Here is a 19035-nt window from a genome sequence, read left to right as displayed (position 1 = left end):
TGTATATTACTTAATATTATTTAATATCGCACCTGCACCAACACATTCCCACAAGAATAATGGTTTTTTGAATTTTCAGTTCAAGCTCACAGACCCCCTGAAATCTTAACCCCTGGTTAAGAACCCCTGATTTAGATCTTAGAGTTGTTACCATTGATTTAGGTGGTTACTCCTAGAGTTGACCATGTATAGCAGATTATTTTAAGCTAAATCGTTGATCATTATGGAGTTATCTCCATTCTTTTTTTCTAGGGAAAAATTTTTTTTCATTAGATATTTTTAGGCCATTTTCTTTGGAATATGTGTCTCTTCACACCATAGGTCCCTGAATTCTGCTGCTTTTTGGACACAATATTTATCTTGATAATTTATCTCTCATTAATCAGTTCATTTTAGACAAATTCAATTGGATGGCTCATTTTCATGTTTATCATACAAGTGTAGGCTTGTTATTGATAACAGAGTTATTGGTCAACCTTGGCAATGCTTCCAGGGTTGCCACACAGGTACTTTAAATCCCAGGTGGCTTTGTAAATAAAATCCCTCTGGTTCAATTGACTAGAAACCAGCGTATCTCTCTCACAGCTTATGTCAGTAGCACACTATTAGATGCTTTTTAAAAAACTAGTTTTAGACATAGCAGTTAGAACGATACTTGGCTTCAGGAATCCACTGAAGGTGTCCTTGGCCCAGCAGTTGCACACTTTGCCGGGCATGATTGGTTGCAGGAGGTATAGGGGGCCTTCTTTTATTCCAGGATCTTGTTCCTGAAGATCTCGCAAAGCTAATATGCCTAAAATTAAGTCCTAATTTTCAAAATGTAAATTAGAGCAGAGATGCATTAATCTGTAACTATGATAGCATTTTCTTTCTATTATGTTCTTTAAACACAATAAACACTCATGTGACTGGTTTATTGAACAGCATTAATTCCATGACTCTGTAATCCTTATCTCAAATGCGGTCTCTGGAATATCTTTCCAGTGAGTAGCAGACTCCTTTATAACATCTTGGGCAGGTATTGAAACTTCCTAGTCCCATTTTCTTATCTAAAAAATTAAAAACAAAAACCACGAAAGTAACTCAGCCCTGTCTAGTTCAAAATTCCAATCTCACATCCATGTCCAGGCCAGGTTTTCACATAATGAACTTGGAGTTGAGAGGGCGACTGATTCTTTTTTTCCTCTTCCCTACCCATTTATCATGGAGGGAGGGTAGGGGTGTGGTCTGTCGGTTTTGCACTTTCTTAATGATTGTTGCTGCATTTGTTTCTGGTCAGCAGGGACTGTCAGCCCTTACCCTCACCCTCACCAGTGGGCATCTATGCGGGTTCTCGTGTGGAACTCACGTGTGAATCCTCAGGAGATGAGGAGAATCCTGCAGGGAGATACGTGGCAGAGTCAACTCCACCTCAGCTCTTCCAGTCTTGCTCTTGGCAGTGAAACCCAGCTCCCTCCACCTCTTCCTCCTTGGGGCTTTTCTCAGCTTCTCTCACTTGACCTTAGGGTGAAGTTGGGAGAAGCACAGCCTTCACCTAACCCCACAGGGAGTCAGGGAATAGCCCTGACCTCCCCCTCTGGGCTGATCACTCATGGATATGTGGATGGCCTCTGCCTTCTCCCTTCCTCCTTCTAGTACTTTCCGTAGGACTGGGTGTATGGAAGTAGACAGGAAGCAGGGAGTTGAGAAGTGTCTTATTAAGCCCTGGAGGGAGTTTGTGTTCCTCACTGTTTCTGCTCACTTCAGAACATGCAGCTACTCAGTGCCTCCTTGTCCTGAACTTAAGTCTAAGTTGAGGTTACAACATACTCTTATCACCAGCTCTCTTCAAGTCCTTTCAAATCACGAAAAAAAAATGCCTCATGCCTTAGTCTAGCCAAACAACATGTTGGCTCACAGTTATATGCATCCTTGATATCAACTCTTTTATTCCATTATCCTTGCTTAGTTACATGATGGTTTTTTTTTGCAAACTTGAAAGTATACCCTTTCAATTTTTTTTTTTTATTTTTGCAGCATTATTTCTAGTATTTTACAGAGTGCTGTCTCCTGTATTATCAGTGTAGCATATTGTGGCCTCCTGCCATCTGCCTCATTCATGGCATTTTAATCATGAGTTCTAAATTCCTGGATTTTGGGTACACTGCTTATAGGTAGTGGTCCTACCACTAAATAATGTAGGGCATGAAAAAGATTTTAAATTATTAATGCAGATGGAGGTTAAAATAACAATATGATGATCTTGGAATCCACTCAGACGTTCTGACGAATGCCAGCAGCAGGACTATGTTCTTCATACTGAAAGAAGAGGGTGGGTATTTTTCCTTTTTTTTTTATTTTAAAAACAATTTATTGAAGTCTATCATTCAGACATAAATATACATAAATAATAAGTGTATATAGTAAAAGCTGTGAACTTACAAAACAAACATGCATAACATCATACAGGGCTCCCACGCGTCACCCCACCACCAACACCTTGCTTTCTTGTGAAATGTTTGTAACATATTTTAAAAGAACATTATCAAAAACACGAACTATAGCCACTTTCTTACATTTGGTGTATTTTTCCCCTGACCCACACTACTATTTTTTTGTTCATAAATCATATAATTTATCTAAAGTGTCCAATCAAATGGCATTTGTTATAATCACCGGGTTGTGCATTCATCACTTCAAACACTATTAGAGCATTTTCATTACTCAAAAAAGAAAAACCCTGTCATACCCACATGCTAGTGCTAGTAATTACAAATCCTATGATGATGTGCTTTTACCATTGCTATTGATTTGCAAACATTTACAAACAACTTTTTACCAGTTCTGCTCAGATTAAATCTCAGTTTTCTAATCTCTAACCGCTATCTATTTTCTGGTGATTTATATTCTAGCTATTAACTCCATTAGTTTGCTCATTATTTTTAGTTCGTAATAGTGAAATCATACAATATTTGTTCTTTTGTGCCTGGCTTGCTTCACTCAACATAATGTCCTCCAGGTTCATCCATGTTGTCATATAGTATATGACTTAATTTCTTCTTACAGCTTAATAATATTCCATTGGGTATATATACCACAGTTTGTTTATCCATTCATCAGTTAATGGACACATGGGTTATTTCCATCTTTTGGCAATTGTGAATAATTTTGCCATGAACATGGGGTGCAGATGTCTGTTCGTGTCACTGCTCTCAGTTCTTCTGGGTGTATACCTACTAAAAGTATTGCCTGGGCACATGGTAGAGCTATATCTAATTTCCTTTGGAACCATGAAACAGACTTCCACAGTGGTTGTCATTCTGCATTCCCACCAACAGTGAAAAAAGCATTCCTATCTCTCCACATCCTCTCTGTTTTGTTAATAGTGGCCATTCTAGTAGGTGTGAAATGAATCTTGTTGTAAATTTAATTTGCATTTCTCTAATAGCCAGTGATGTTGAACATTTTTTCGGTTGATTTTTCACCATTTGTATTTCTTCTTTAGAAAAATGTCTATTCCGGTTTTTTGCCCATTGTTAAATTAGGTTATTTGTTTTTTCTTGTTGAGTTGTAGGATCTTTTTATATATCATGGATATGAGACTGGTGTCAGATGTATGATTTCCAAATATTTTCTCCCATTGAGTAGGCTGCCTTTTTACCCTGGTCACAAAGTCCTTCGAGGTGCAGAAGTGTTTAATTTTGAGGAGGTGCATTTATCTACTTTTTCTTTTGTTGCTTGTGATTTGGGTTTAAGATTTAAGAGACTGCCACCTACTATAAAGTCTTGTAGATGTTTCCCTACATTATCTTCTAGGAGTTTTATCACTCTGGCTTTTATGTTTATGTCTTTGATCCACTTTGAGTTGATTCTTGTATAGGGAATGAAATAGGAGTCCTCTTTCATTCTTTTGGCTATGGATATACAGTTCTTCCAGCACCATTTGTTGAAGAGGCTGTTCTGTCCCAGCAAAGTGGACTTGGTTGGTTTATCAAAAATTAGTTGACCATAGAGGTGAGGGACTGTTTCTGAATTCTCAATTCTATTCCATTGATCAATGTGTATTTCTTTCTGCCAGTACCATGCTGTTTTGACTACTGTAGCTTTATAATACACTCCAAGGTCAGGAAGCATGAGAGGGTAGGTCTTTCTGCTTAGCAGCAAAAGTGGTCTGGTCATATGGCAAGAGTGTAAATGCAGCTCACCGTTTTTCTAGCCCTCCAACTTTGAAATGCTTAGATTTTTGATACATTTTGAAATTTTAAGAAGATTCATATTATTTATTATTTCAAAGAGTGCTTAAAATGTGCTTTTTAAACTGGATTTTATTTAGGTTCTTGACTTATGCTGCAGAAATGAATTTCAAGAGCACATCGGGTGAGTTAGGCCAGTAATTTATTCAGGTAGGGAGGGAAGAGAAATGGGAGAAAATAACGGAACAGGGGTCCCAGGCAGAGAGGAAGGGGTTGAAAAGTGATAAAGAAGTCTGATTTACAGGCTGCAATTCCCATTATAGGTTATAAATCCCCAGGTTTACTTGCGTGGCCACACGGCAGAGGAAAAATGGTGAGAGTACAGCACAGAGGGCAGAATGGATCGACAGGTGAGAAAGCGCATGAAAGAGAGCAAGCTCAGGCCTGGGGCCTGCCTTTAGAACTGTTGATTAGCCCACCCCTTTGCTAATGGCAGGGGAGGAGTTCCAGCTGTTTGCTGTTTCGATTGCTTATTTTTCCTGTCAGTCTCCCAGGAGGGCCCAATATAAAGTCCTTAGGGAATTTTGGGGCTTCTTCTGGCTTCTGGAGGAAGTCTTCTTCTGACTGGCAGAATCTCGGGGAGGGTCTTCCAGCAGCCGTCTTGGGGTTATTCATGTCCACGTGGACTTCTTGCCAGGTTCCAGATCCATCTATTAATTCCCTATCTTACTAGCCTGCTTCACTTTCATTAAGATATTTTTGTTACACCAGTTAAACTTTGAACATTTCAAAGCCACATAAAATGGTATCCCATAAAATACTAAAAAAATAAAGTTCCAATATATTTTAAAAATGCTTGGCCGCCTTTGTGGCACAAATAGGCACGTGGGAGCTCTGGGCAATTTGAGTCATCTAGAGCCACAAGCAGCTTCTTTTCCTGATGGTTCTACAGAGTCAGCACACACCCTCAAGTGTTAGTCACTTACGATGGAAGAGTTAATGCTTTGGGCAGTTATGCCAACTAGCCTGGCCTTGCTACTCTCTCCCTTACCCTGTTTTCAACATCAGAGTCTGTTTCAGACCCCCAGACACAGCTCTCCCTTTTGTGCTCACATTCCTGAATGTGTTCCCTGTAGGGTGACCAGATAACATGACAACCACAGCTTGTGGAATAACAATGCAATTTCGCCATAAAAGGCATCCTTTGTGGGCTGATAACTCTTGTTGACATTTTGTGAATGACTCGAATTCTTCAGGCCACCCCCCCTTCCACCCACCCACACTTTTAAGAGTGAGAGCTTCTGCAGTTAATTGTGGAATTTTATCAGCCTAAGAGGTGTGATATCATTACAGCTTCCATTCTGTAAAAGAGATTTCTGATATAAGATACTGAGTTGGAATGTCAGAATGATGAGATTTTTGTGTTTTGAATGCCTTCATTGATTACTATTGGTAAGCTTGATTAAGGTCAAGTTTTAAAAAGGCTTTCTGCTCCCAAAATTCATTCTGACCTCACAATGGCAAGAATTTAGCAGGCATGGATTATCTAAAGATTGTGGATATGGGTGTTGTTTAACCTTAATGGTCAAAAGTCTCTGGTAGTTGCTATGGAAATAGAAACTTAAAAGGGTATCTGCAAGATTCATTGGCAAGGTGCAGTAGTTACGTGCAATGGGTTTGAAGTTGTTATATGATTCTGTACTTAGGTTCTTTGAATTTTTTCCCCTCTGAGGCTGCAGAGCATTTGTATTTTTCATGTGAACTAGGAATGATATGACAATTTATTGCTTTGTGTACTTCCACGTTGTTACAAAATAGCTGATAGCCAAGATACTGCAAGACATTGAGTCCTAATTACCGGAAAGGTCTTTTTCTCCTAGAAGATTTGCCACATTTTTCTCTTCCCTTATCCTCTATGTGATGATTAGTGGAAGTTTCTCCAGGATGTACTAAAGAAGTACAACCTGTGTGATTAGCTATATCTGTGCTGTCTAATAGGGTAGTCATGAGCCACATGTGGCTACTGATCACTTGAAATGTGGCAACCAAGGAACTGAATTTTGAATTTTAATTAATTTATTAATTAAAATAATTGATTAATAAAATTTAATTGATTTAAATTAAAAGTGATATTTGATTCCATTTTTGGAAAACTGGTGTTTAGTATAAGGTGAGTTTGTGTGCTTTATGAGATCTAAACCTAGATCAAGTATTTTAAATGCAAAAATCCAAATTGAAATGTGCTGTAAATATAGAATATATACCAGGTTTCAAAGACTTAGTACAAAGAAAATGATGTAAGGAGATTTCATTAATAATTTTTATATTAATTACATATTGAAATGGTAATCTCTTGGATGTATTAGGTTAAATACAATGTTAAATTAATTTAACCTGTTTCTTTTTACTTGTTGTAACATTCCTACTAAGAAAGTCTCTACTATGGAAATTGAGACCACAGTGAATTTCCCAAATTACAAGATCAGGAATATATATACTTAAGAATGTTTAATTTGCTTGCATCAAGAAATGTCCTACAAGGGCATGAGCACAAATTCTACTAAGAGAAAATTTGCCAACTTGTGTTTTGAGAAATCTTCTAAATTGCAATGATGAGACAGATGGTACTAAACATATTCCTTTAATGGACATAAGACATTCAGATAGGTACTTGTGAGAAGTGGTCTTAATATTAGGTGATAAAAAGTATTGCTAGGGAAGCAAACTTGGCCCAGTGGATAGGGCGTCCATCTGCCACATGGGAGGTCCGCAGTTCAAACCCCAGGCCTCCTTACCCGTGTGGAGCTGGCCCATGCGTGGTGCTGATCACGCAAGGAGTACTGTGCCACACAGAGGTGCCCCCCGCGTAGGGGAGCCCCACTCACAAGGACTGTGCCCCGTAAGGAGAGCCGCCCAGTGCAAAAGAAATTACAGCCTGCCCAGGAATGGCGCCGCACACATGGAGAGCTGATGCAACAACAACAAAAAAGAAACACAGATTCCCGTGCTGCTGACAACAACAGAAGTGAACAAAAAGAAGAACACGCAGCAAATGGACAAGAGAACAGACAACTGGGGTGGGGGGAGGGAAGGGGAGAGAAAGAAATAAAATAAATCTTAAAAAATAAAAAAAGTATTGCTAAATCTTAAAGGGGCAAATATCCAGACCCCACATTCCCAGAAGGACAGTATGTTAATGTATAGTGCTTCCATTTAGTTAGCTTCATCATAGAGTAAAAGTGTCTCAGGAATCAGGAATTTCAGGACTCAAGCTGGTGGAACCAATAATCACGTATAGTGAACCACTCATAACCACCTTCACTGGCAAGGGGATAGTCCTCCTTAGGAGGAAAAAGGCTCCACATGCAAGTGTTTAGTTGAGGACATGCAAGAATGAATGAGTTTTCGTTTAGCTAACATCAATCAATCTCAATTTTTCTAGAGGAAGTGGAAAGCTGGACGGCTATTATATACCTAAAATTGAGGAAAGGAACCCCTGAGTTTAGGATGAGACTGGAAAAGGAATGTGAAAAAAGAAGAAAAAAGAAATACAGACAAAGAACATGGTCATGACTTTGGCCATTTTGCTATTGACTCTATTTACCTTCAACTGAGCAGGGAGGAATAGAGGCTGCTCATGGAAGAGGAGTTTGTCACAGAAACTGCCCAGTGAGAGCAGCTTTGCTTGGCATACTTTATGAGTAGTTCATATTTTAAATGATTGCCTTTCTATAAAGCAGCCTGATACCTAATGGACACACACACTCAGATGTGGACACGGAAATAATAAATCGAATTTTGTAATAAATATGGTATTTACTATATATTTATGGAGATTATTCTTTCAAAATGGTTAATATATCGTTAACCACAAATAGTATTATTGTATAAATTTTTTTTTTGCATTTTGCATTTAGAATTCTATTGTAGCTCTTTAGTTTTAATTCTTTCTGTAGCCAATTTATAAATTACATAGCATAATCAGCATTATTACAATGTGGGGTTAAAGTAAAATATCCCTGCATTGTTATAAGTGAGATACAAAAATTAAGTCATGTAAAATGTGGGTTCCTGCCAGCAGGGAGTTCTAGACCTTACTATGGGATCTAAGACTGTCACGCTCCTGGCCTTGGCTTAATGTCACCTGATAAAGGTTGTTCCACACCAGTTTAACTTCAATGGGTAGGGCTTCCAGCTATGGCCGATCAGGTTTTATCAGGATACTGTTCCTTCTGGAAACACTAGAAAACTGGATAAAATATTTAAATGCACTGGAGAACTACTAAAGAAGTCAAGACATTGGGGCCAAGAGGTTGAGCAGAAGGAAAGCACAGTTTCTCTGGCTCTGCTTTTTCCTTTGAGGTATTTGAGGAATGGGAGCTGAAGAGAATTTCTGCCAATCTCATGAAACTTCAAAGAAGGAGACAAAGAAAAGAAAAAATAAAAACTGAAGCTCAGGTTGTGCTACAGAGGGATCTCATCCAGAGATTCAAATTATCCCTTCATCTTCTCATTAAAAAAATGTCTAGCATTGAGTAAAAAATTATCAGGTATGTAAGGAGGCAAGTATTTGAGTGAAGACCAGTATTTGAGTGAAGAAAGAGGCAATAGAAACTGATCCACAGGTGCTCCAGATATTAGAGCTTTTACACGTGACTATAATGTAGTTTTGATTAATATAGTCAAAACAAGAAAGGACAAATGGAGAATTTTAGCCAGATACTTGAATGTATAAAATAATCAAATAGCAATTTTAGAACTAAAAATAAAACAGTCAAAGTAAAGAATTTAAATTAAGTTTAAAAGCAGACTAAATACAGCTGAAGGGAAGATTGAGGAATAGAATGTATAGACAAGAATAAACAAAAATAAGGATAGAAAACACAAAAAGGAAAATAAGCCTTGGTGACAATTTGAATATGTTGATGAAGACTAACATACAAGCAATGGAATCCCGAAAATAGAAAGGGGGCAGAAGAAAAATTTGAAGAGACCCTAACTTAGAATTTTCAAACTTAGTGAAGGACATCTGTCTACAGATTCAAGAAAAACTATGAGTTCCAAGAAGAGTAACTATTAAGAAAAATAAACCTAGTCAAACTAATAAAAATGCTGAAAAGTAAAAAACTGAATCTTAAAAGCAGAAGAAAGAACAGAAAGATAATTACTTTCAAAGGAGCCAAGAGTAAGACTGACAGCTTTTCACAAGCTAAAATACAATGAAGTGACATCTTCAAAATACTGAAAGAATTTGTATATATATAGTTATGTTTGTATATATATATATATGTATTATGTATCTATAGATATGTATGTGTGTGTGTATATATATGTAAATCTAAATGAATGTGGACTATAAAAACAATAAATGATTCTAAGGTCAACTGGATATAAAGTTGGGTTAAAAACAATGGGAGAGGAATCTATCACCTACCATATCTAAAAATCAATTGCAGGTAGATGTGGATCTAATAGTGAAAGGTAAAACAATGAAACTGTACATTGTATGAGAGAGAATATCTTCTTGATGTTGTGATAAGCAAAAATTTCTTAAATTGGACATAGAGTAGTATTAAGTGTCAGGGAAAGGTGGATGGAATTGACTACATTAAAATTAAAATCTGGCTTATCAAAAGATACAATTAAGAAACTAACAATGCAAGCCACAAAGTAGGGAAAGATGTTTGTAATACATTAAACAAACAGGAGACTCATATACAGATTGTGTAAAGAACTCCTCCAACCAAAAACAAAATAAAACAATCTAGTATAAAAGTGGGCAGAGAATACTGAAGTAGGCAGTTCACAAAACAAGATATGCTAGTACGAAGTAAACATGTGAGAAGTTGCTCAACGTCATAAGGCAACAGAAATGCAAATTGAAACCATAGTGAGAAATACACTTCTGCTTCTAGCCATGATGGAGTAATAGGGACAGGATTTATTCTCTTGCCTGAAACAACCAAAACACTTGACAAAAGCTATGAAACATGCTTTCCAGACGCTGGACATCAGGCAGCGGAGGGCAGCTTTTCTCGACAGGCCAGGAACACAAGATGCGAGCCCTAGGACTGCTGCTGCGTAAACCTTGGGAGAGTTTCCAGGCTGTGGCACAGGCGGGGGGCCAGGTGCGGGGGTGGGGGTGGGGGAGTCTCGGAATTGAGGACTCAGAGCTGAGAGTCCAGAGAGAGCCCAAGGTGTCTAGAAGGGATGGGACAGAATCCTGGAGAGGAAAGAGCTGCAGAGAGTGAGCCTCTAGGGAGGTCCAGACAGGCCCCTCAGTGCAGGTATACAAAGAAACTACCAGAGCCTGGAGGTTCTTTTTCTTTTTTCCCAAGTATACAGACTTTTATTTATTTTCTGTTTTAACTGTATGAAGATGAGTCCTGCAACCTAAATATATTTACTTATTAAAACTATATTAATACTTTAATAAGCTATACACAAAAGATGAGACAAGCATGTGCATTCATAGACCTGTATGCCAGTCTCATGCCAGGGCCCTGCAGAGGAACAGTGTCTAATGCACACCCGGCGCCAGGACGAGTGTGTGTTTCCTTCCCTTACAACCTTATTACCTATGGGGCGTTGGTAGAGTACTTAGAGGGTCTTGCCTCAGTGGTGGGGAATAATTGGCCCTAGAGTAGGCACTGCCCTAGTCCTACCAAACTCTACAAGCAATCATAGTCTTCCCCGTGGGCATTAAGGTTTTTGGCATGATTTCAGCTTGCACGGGCTTTCTTTTTGGATGCTACACTACTATGCAGGGCAAGGGCAGCCTGCATATCAGCTCACTAGAGGGACGCACCTAATTTACTATCAACAGGGGAGACAGCATTTCAATTTTTGTTGCTAGCATTTGGAAATCTACTTAAAATCTGATGATGCTATCAGCTCTCTTTTTTATGATTTGAAGTGTTCAAATCCTTTCTATTCCTTCAGTGAAATATAAAGAGGGGCCCATGAGGTGTTAGTTATTTTTTTACAGAAAAATATGTGGTTTAGCTGTAAAATAAGACATATTTCCAAATGGCTAACTGGAAGGGGGGATTTTTATTTTGTGTTAATGACTACAGAGAGACCTCATTAGAAATGCAGAAATCTGAGGGCAACAGGGTCCACCTCAGTTAAAAAACAGGTATCTTCCCTCAGAACATAACTGGAGTGAAGCCACCTTAGCTTCATGGTCTGCTGCATCTCTTACTGTCTGTCTTCTGTGTCTCTTTTTGTTGCATCTTGCTGCACCAGCTCTCCGAGTGGGTCAGCATTGCATGGGCCAGCTCGCCTCCATTAGAAGGCCCTGGGAATTGAGCCCTGGACCTCCTCTATGGTAGACAGGAGCCCAATTTCTTGAACCACCTCCACTTCCCAATCTTGTCAATTTTTTTTTTGGTGATAATAAACTTTAGTTTTAGAGAAGTTTTAGAGTACAGAAAAGTAACATTGAAAGTATAGGGGATTCCCATATAACCCAACCCCTCCCCCACCCACATTTTCCCCTATTAATAACATCTTACGTTAGTGTGGTACATTAGTTACAACTGATGAACCAACATTGAAGCATTGCTACTAACCAAAGTCTTTAGTTTATGTTGTGATTTACACTTTGCACTGCACAGTTTTATATGTTTTGACAAAATGTATAATGGCCTGTGTCCACCATTGCAGTATCATGTGGAACAATTCCAATGCCCTGAAAATGCTGTGTTCCTCCTCTTCATCCCTTCCCCTCCCCTCAGAACCTCTAGTAACCACTGTTTTCTTACAAGTTCTTCTGTTACCACACGCTAATAATTACAATAAGAATACATCTGCTTTGGTCCCTGGTTACACTCTCCTCTTATGTTTGTTCATTCCACAGTCTTGAGGAATTTGGGATGATATCTGCCCTGCTTCAGATTGAGAGGGGTCTTAGATCGTACAGGGTAGATGGAAGGAGCTGTTTTGTTTACTGTTGTACATACTCTTTTTGGGGATGGAACTTGTCCATCATCATCCTCATTAGTTGTCCTGGGTGAGTCCGAAGAACTGGAGAGTAGGTGTGGCTCCAACTGTGCTGGGATTCAGGGCTCAACCAGCATATGGACAAACTGAAGATTGAAGTCTCTGGGACATATATTTGATGGGTATAGTTCTAATCATAGGTTCAAATAAAAGGGGTAAAAGAATCAGGAGTAAGGAAATTATAAATGAATCTAGCTCTTATATTTGGGAAATAGATTATCATATATTCCAAAATAAGGCCCAGTTCTTGTCTAACTTTTAAAGTAACAAAGGGTCATCATAACTCACCTGTTTTAAACTCAGAATACTTCTTCCTGTGACTTTCTTTAATACTAAAACTGCAGAATAGGCTAAAATCTTCAAATATGATATCACTCTTAAGGGGTTTCTTACCAATATCAGTATTGGTCTCATCATGCAGGAAATAGAGGCAGGTTGCCATTGTTTCTGCTGGCAGTTTACTTCCTGTAGAAATGAACTGCCCTCTAGAAGCTGCTGCCCTCTAGTTATCAAGTCCAGTTACATTGCATTTAGAAACAAATGATATTGCAGGGACGGATGCTGGACATTATATATCCTGTCATAACCCACTGAATGGACTGGGGAGAGTGTAAACTACAATGTAAACTATAATCCATGTGATGCAGCAGTGCTTCAAAATGTATTCACCAAATACAATGAATGTGCCACAATGATGAAAGAGGCTGCTGATGTGGGAGGAGTGGGGGAGTGGAGTGAGGGATATGTAGGGACCTCTTATATTTTTAAATGTAACATTTTTTGTGATCCATGTATCTTTAAAAAAAAGACAATTTAATAAAAATTTAAAAATAAAATCTTTCATTAAAAACAAAAAGCACGCAAAAACTCATTACAGAGATGAAGCCTGTATGCTGGGGAATGCTGTACATCTTCAAACCACTTTCTGGTTATCAGCAGCTGTTATTTTCAGCAGTTGTAAGGAGAGAATATTTCTTCCTCTGGCCTGCTCTCTGCCCCTTTGCTCAGCCAACCCCAAGGAAGGTAGAAACCCTTACCTCATTGAGAAGGTCCGTCCTCCTCCCTCTTCTTGGGCATGAGCCTACCTACAAAAAGCACATCTTTTCCTTTATGTCCAGCAGTCTGCACTGACATGCCCAGGTGATATGTGTTGCTAATTCCGGGGTTCTGTTTGGAGACCAGTTATGCTTCATTCTCCAAACTGGCCCCTTGCAGATCAAATGCTGATATTTTGTCTTTCAATTTGTGGTTTTGTTTTATTTTTCAAATTGTCTGGAACCAAGGTAGACTTCAGTGTGTTATTTTGGGGGGTTCCTTTGGAGAAACTAACACTTTGGATATAAGTGGTTATGATACCGGAAGAATTTAAACTTTGTAGATGTGGCTTGGAATTAAAGGTTCTAAATTTAATTGCAATGCCAACTTGGAGATGTCACCTAATATTTTAGCCCCGATTTCCTTATCTTTTGTAACAGAGTTGCTGTGGCACTCCAGTAAGCTCCAGAGCAAATGTCCTGTAATATCAGACCCAAATGAAGGTTATATCTAATTTACATTTTTGTTTCAGATAGTTTAATATAGCTTTTTATAGTGTAGATTAATAATATTAGTCTGAACTTTTAAAACTTGATCACAAAATTCCCAACAGGATGAGAGTTTGCAAGAATATCTAGTGCAGAGAGAGGTTAGTGTGCCTCCCATCTTCAAGCAGAAAATTGGTCACTTTACATGGTATGTGTCCATAACCCAACTGGTAATGGTGGAACCACAGTGCATGGCCACTTCTCCATCAAGTTCATTTCAAACTCTGGAATTTTAAGAGTGATTTATTCTGAAGAAAACATTTTGAGACAACTCTGTAACTCCATAAAGGATGTTTTTACAAATTTATATAGCATCATCCCGAGATTACCAAAATGTAGCCAAGCCCTTATCTCTTCTTCTTTTGTTTTAGGTAACACATCACCTTGCCAAACTCTTTGACAGCATTGCAGATCTGCAGTTTGAGGACAATGAGCATGTTTCTGCACACACAGCAGTGGGAATGTACAGCAAGGAAAAGGAATATGTTTCATTCCAAGCCGAATGTGAATGCTTAGGCCATGTAAGATTTGATTTTTAAGGTTTTTATACTAGGGGAATATTTGCAGGATATTTTTTAAAAGGTTAACTTGAACAAGAACACATCCACTGAGGCCAAATCAGGCTCTGGGGAGTTTTGTGCTCAGAGATATGACAGAGAGCTACTCTACCCTGCCTCCCAGTTTCAGTTCATTTAGCTTCAGCACCCAGTCAGATCTCAGAGGTGCTAGGAGTTGAACTAGAGAGAAAGGACTATCACAAATTGAGCGGATCCAAGAATTAGTAACGAATGCAACCCAGTGACTGAGTACTACAAAACATATACTGTCTTCACCACTACTCTGAGAACACAGGGAAGGGTTATAGTGAAGGAGCACCTTGGAATAAAGCATGTTTTAAAGATGCTTTGTGGTTCAATGTTATGAAGCGATTGCTGTAAGCAGCTGCTCATAAATAAAGATGACTGACTCCACCAAGCCAATGTCACATGCACAGTTAAGTCAGCACAGTCTCTTCTCTCACAGCCACATACCTCAAAAATATTCTGAACGTTTATCCAAAGAAAGCTTCACTATAATTGATGAGGGAGCTTTTGGTGTGTGCTGATGATAGAGACATTGAATCATTTTATGATGCTGCTCATTTAGCTTGAGTTAATCCACGGAGTAACTAAGGTAGTAGCCTTTATCAGAGAACCCTTTGGGTGGGGACAGAGGGTTGCTTAAGTGTGCCTTGCAGGAATGTGATTGCAATCTCTTACTGGAGTTTTCTCTACTCCTCTCTGTTGGTTTTTAATATTGTTCCAGAAAAATCCTGCCAAATGAAGGGGAAGCAGATGGTGGAATACTTTGATTAAAATATATTTTTGATCTCCTGGGCTTTTTAGGATATTATTACAATGATTAGAAAAAGTCATCATAAACTATCTTGACAAAAGTATGTTGCTGTCTGCTCCCTCCCCAGCAGACTGCTGGCCGACTGGAACGGTGCCCAGAAGGAAGATATGCCATTTGACAGATGTGGTTGTCACTAGCAGGGGCCTTTGATATTGGAAGTTTTTATACTGCTCTAATTTATTCTATATAAACAACTTATGCTAGAGACTTTTAAGCATATACCACATTCACCCTTGACTTTCCTTTGTTTTGCAAAAAGATGATTTTGGTTTAGGTCCTTTTTTTAAATTTTTTGACACTTTTATGATTGGTTCCTTCTAATTTAGACCATCTGTATTTTCTTCAGTCATTGTTTATTGAATACCTACTGTGTACCAGATGCTGAGTTAGGATTTAGGGGGTCCAGAAATGAAGAAGACAGAGTGTATGTCCTTGAGGAGCTCTTAGGCTAGTTGAAGAGATGGATATAAATATAATTAGTGATAATGGAAGGTAGTAATGGCTATCATAGAGGGTTAGCTAGAAGGTTATGAAATACCATGAAGGCAGGAATGAAACACTCATCAGAGTTTAGTTCTCAGATCATAGTGCATTAAGGTGCAGTTGTTGACATACTTACGTGGAAGGGACCTGATACATCAACATACAAGCAAGTTTGATCTTCCCAAATGGAATGGAAAATCCTTGAGGACAATGGCCATGTTGAGGATGTGGATCCCATGGTATCTGGGAGATGTGCAAAAGACGACTGACTTACTGAGGGACCTCATTGCCTGGTGACAGTGAGCGTGGTACTAGGTCGCTAAAACAGAGATGCAGGATCCTATTATTAGAGACCCTGAACTCATGATTTTAAGCAAAGCACAGCTATGAACTCAGAGGCAAAGGCTCTTTTTAAAAGATATTGGAGCCATTCCCAGCATAGTGCTTCCTTTTTCTTTCAGGAGAAAAGGATGTCAGCTCACTAACGATATAGTACTCCTTCCCAGTTCTCAAGAGGAAAGGTTCTAGGAATGCTGCTGCCATCTCCATAGGAACAAGGGAAAAACTGGTCTTCAGCATCTTATGTGATCCTTGGATTGTTTATTGCAGTCATTGTTCTTTGTGGCTATGGTCAATAATTTACATATAGTATAGGCATCCTTTTATTATTATCTCATAGAAACAAATACATGGATAAACAAAACAAAGTGTATTTGAATAGGATGGAAAACTGGCTGAAATGTACTTGTGGGAGCCAAAAAAAAAAAAAAAAACCAAAAACTGGAAATGAATTTTTGATAAAGGACTAATTTTCACAAGTCAGCAGTTGTCCTATCTCTTATACTCTCCTACTGTCTAATTTCTGACAAGTGAGAAGATGAGAATCAGTAGGGAATATAATGAAGATGACTTGCTGAAGACACTGTCTTAAGACTAAGAAGTATAAAGATTTTAGGGAATACATTTTAGTAGGTTTAAAATTTATCAAAAGATATATTTAAAATAATTTCCCATTGTCCCCACAGCTTTAAAATATTTTACTTCTATAGGTGGCTGTCACGTTTGGTTTCTCAGAACACTGTTAACAGAGGGGAGATCATGATCTAGAACCCTCTTTGTCTTCAAATCCAAAAAAGAAAAAGAGTCCATACCTTCCCTGTTTACGGTGTGGAAAGTTATTAGCCACCTGCTGGTAGGTGAGATAAGATGGGCAGTGTCTCTGATAGAAGACAGGTTCATGTAGGAAAAAGACTTTATCATTCAATTGTTCAAGTTCTACCTTTGAGTTATCCCTGTTCTGATTTTCTACATGGGTTCAGAATAAATCCACCTGTGGCTTTTGTCTATATGACTTCAGAGCGGTGGGAGGATGGAATTATCCTTCTTCCATAGGTAAGCCCATGCTATAACATTTCATTTCCTTCATAAGGTGGAAACGTGGCTTCTGCAACTCGAACAGACCATGCAAGAAACAGTGCGACACTGTATCACAGAAGCTCTTATTGCCTATGAGGAAAAACCCAGGGAACTGTGGATTTTTGATTTCCCAGCTCAAATTGCATTAACTGGCTCACAAATATGGTGGACCACGGATGTGGGCATAGCCTTCAGTAGACTGGAGGAAGGCTATGAAACAGCTTTAAAGGATTTCCATAAAAAACAGGTATTATAGATTAATGATTTTGAGACTTGAAGGGACTTGAAGAGGTAAGCCAGCTTCATTCATTCATTCATTCACCCATTCATTCTTTATTTATGGAATATTTTCTGTGTGCAAGGTACTATGCTAGGAAGATTTTAACCATCAGTTGTCTAACTTTTAATATTCTACCTTTATATTAACCCTCTTCTAGTTTTCTGCATGGGTTTTAAACAATCCATCATATCCCTTATCCCCAAGAATCTAGAATATCATTCACATGTATGTGTTGTGCTTATTTTTGTGTTGTATTGTCTTCTATGTAAGACTGTCCAGGCTGATTATGTGTTTGGGAGAAAATATGTGTACATTTTCTACATTTGTATTAAGAAAGATGGAGAACTCTTCAACAAAGACAAATATTTTCATAGTGTTTTAGTTTTCTATTAATTATAAATGAGAGACGAGCAATTCTGGAAAATAAAGACTCTGTTTTGAATTCTACTTAATTCATCCCAGTTATGCTATGTCCTCCCCTTAAGCCACCATTTTAAGGTATGCTCTTAGCTGCGGAACAAGTCTCTCAGCTTATAGACTCAGAGAATATTAGGTTTGGAAAGGAGATTAAATATTTGCTTGTTTTCCCTTCTTGTTTTCTGTGGATAAAATCTGAATCCAGAGATATTAATTGACTTTCCCCATGTTGCACAATATGAAAGTGAACTGACAGGGCCAGCACCCTCTCCTAGCAATACTTTTAACTCAGTGCCTCAAAAATCAAATCAATTCAGATGATGAAGGATACTTGTAATGATAATGTATTCAAGAATTTTAAGTTTTAAAGTGTGTTAAAATATTCCTTTAAAATTTGCTCTTTTAATCTTGGAGAAGAGCCATAATTCTATTTGTGTTAGCCAAAGAAGTTTTATTACCATTTACTTTTGGAGAAAAATATATTCGCCTTGATTTTATATCCCATGGAAGAGGAGGTAATGGCTTGTATTTAAAAGGCTTGCCAGGGATAGGATTAAAGAGGTGGCTGGTTTCCCCCTAAGGGCTCTGTCTCTGCAATTCTAGTCACTGACACTTAGAGGAAGAGAATAGTTTAATTTTTTCCATGGGCATAATTAAACAAGATAATTAGTTTAATTGCAATTAATTGTATTATGCTTTTTAATAAAAATAGCATTTTAGTTAATTTACTTGTGCTTTTATTATAAAAGCTGTTTGTGCTTTTATTATAACTATTTGCATTTTACATTTAAGTAAGGATATTTTAAAATACTTAACTCTAATAAAATAACATTCTCTCAAATTTCAGGTGTTATCAATCACTGCTCAGACACTACTCTTATCAGCAAACTTATTGCACTCTAATTATTTTTCTTTCTTCAACTCTCTCTTGCCTGCCACTCATCACTTTTGATATTATATTATGTTGCTTATAACAACACGACATTCTTTTAAAAGATTTCTTTCTTTCTTTCTTTCTCTCCCCTTCCCCCCTCAACCTTGCCCACCCCCCCTCCCCGGCCCCAGTTGTTTGTTCTCTGTGTCTATTTGCTGTGTCTTCTTCTTTGCCCGCTTCTGTTGTTGTCAGCGGCATGGGAATCTGTGTTTCTTTTTGTTGCGTCATTTTTGTTGTGTCAGCTCTCCGTGTGGGTGGCACCATTCTTGGGCAGGCTGCACTTTTCTTTCGCGCTGGGCAGCTCTCATGGGGCGTACTCCTTGCGCGTGGGGCTCCCGTACGTGGGGGACA

The 19035-nt window shown here is 38.4% G+C and overlaps 1 protein-coding gene across 1 annotated transcript in view; it reads left to right on the top strand.

The window, feature by feature from the left end:
* DNAH11 (dynein axonemal heavy chain 11) overlaps positions 1-19035 on the top strand; it is a 372691-nt gene that overhangs the window by 105381 nt on the left and 248275 nt on the right. The window contains exons 29-30 of the mRNA XM_071215123.1: positions 14131-14280; positions 17067-17300. Coding sequence (XP_071071224.1) covers positions 14131-14280; positions 17067-17300 — 384 coding nt within the window. The remainder of the gene's footprint in view (positions 1-14130; positions 14281-17066; positions 17301-19035) is intronic.

The sequence above is a fragment of the Dasypus novemcinctus genome, chromosome 5 (genome assembly GCF_030445035.2).
Source record: "Dasypus novemcinctus isolate mDasNov1 chromosome 5, mDasNov1.1.hap2, whole genome shotgun sequence".
Classification (NCBI taxonomy): Eukaryota; Metazoa; Chordata; class Mammalia; order Cingulata; family Dasypodidae; genus Dasypus; species Dasypus novemcinctus.
Note: the sequence above shows the minus strand (reverse complement) of the source record. Positions and strands in the feature narration are given on the sequence as shown.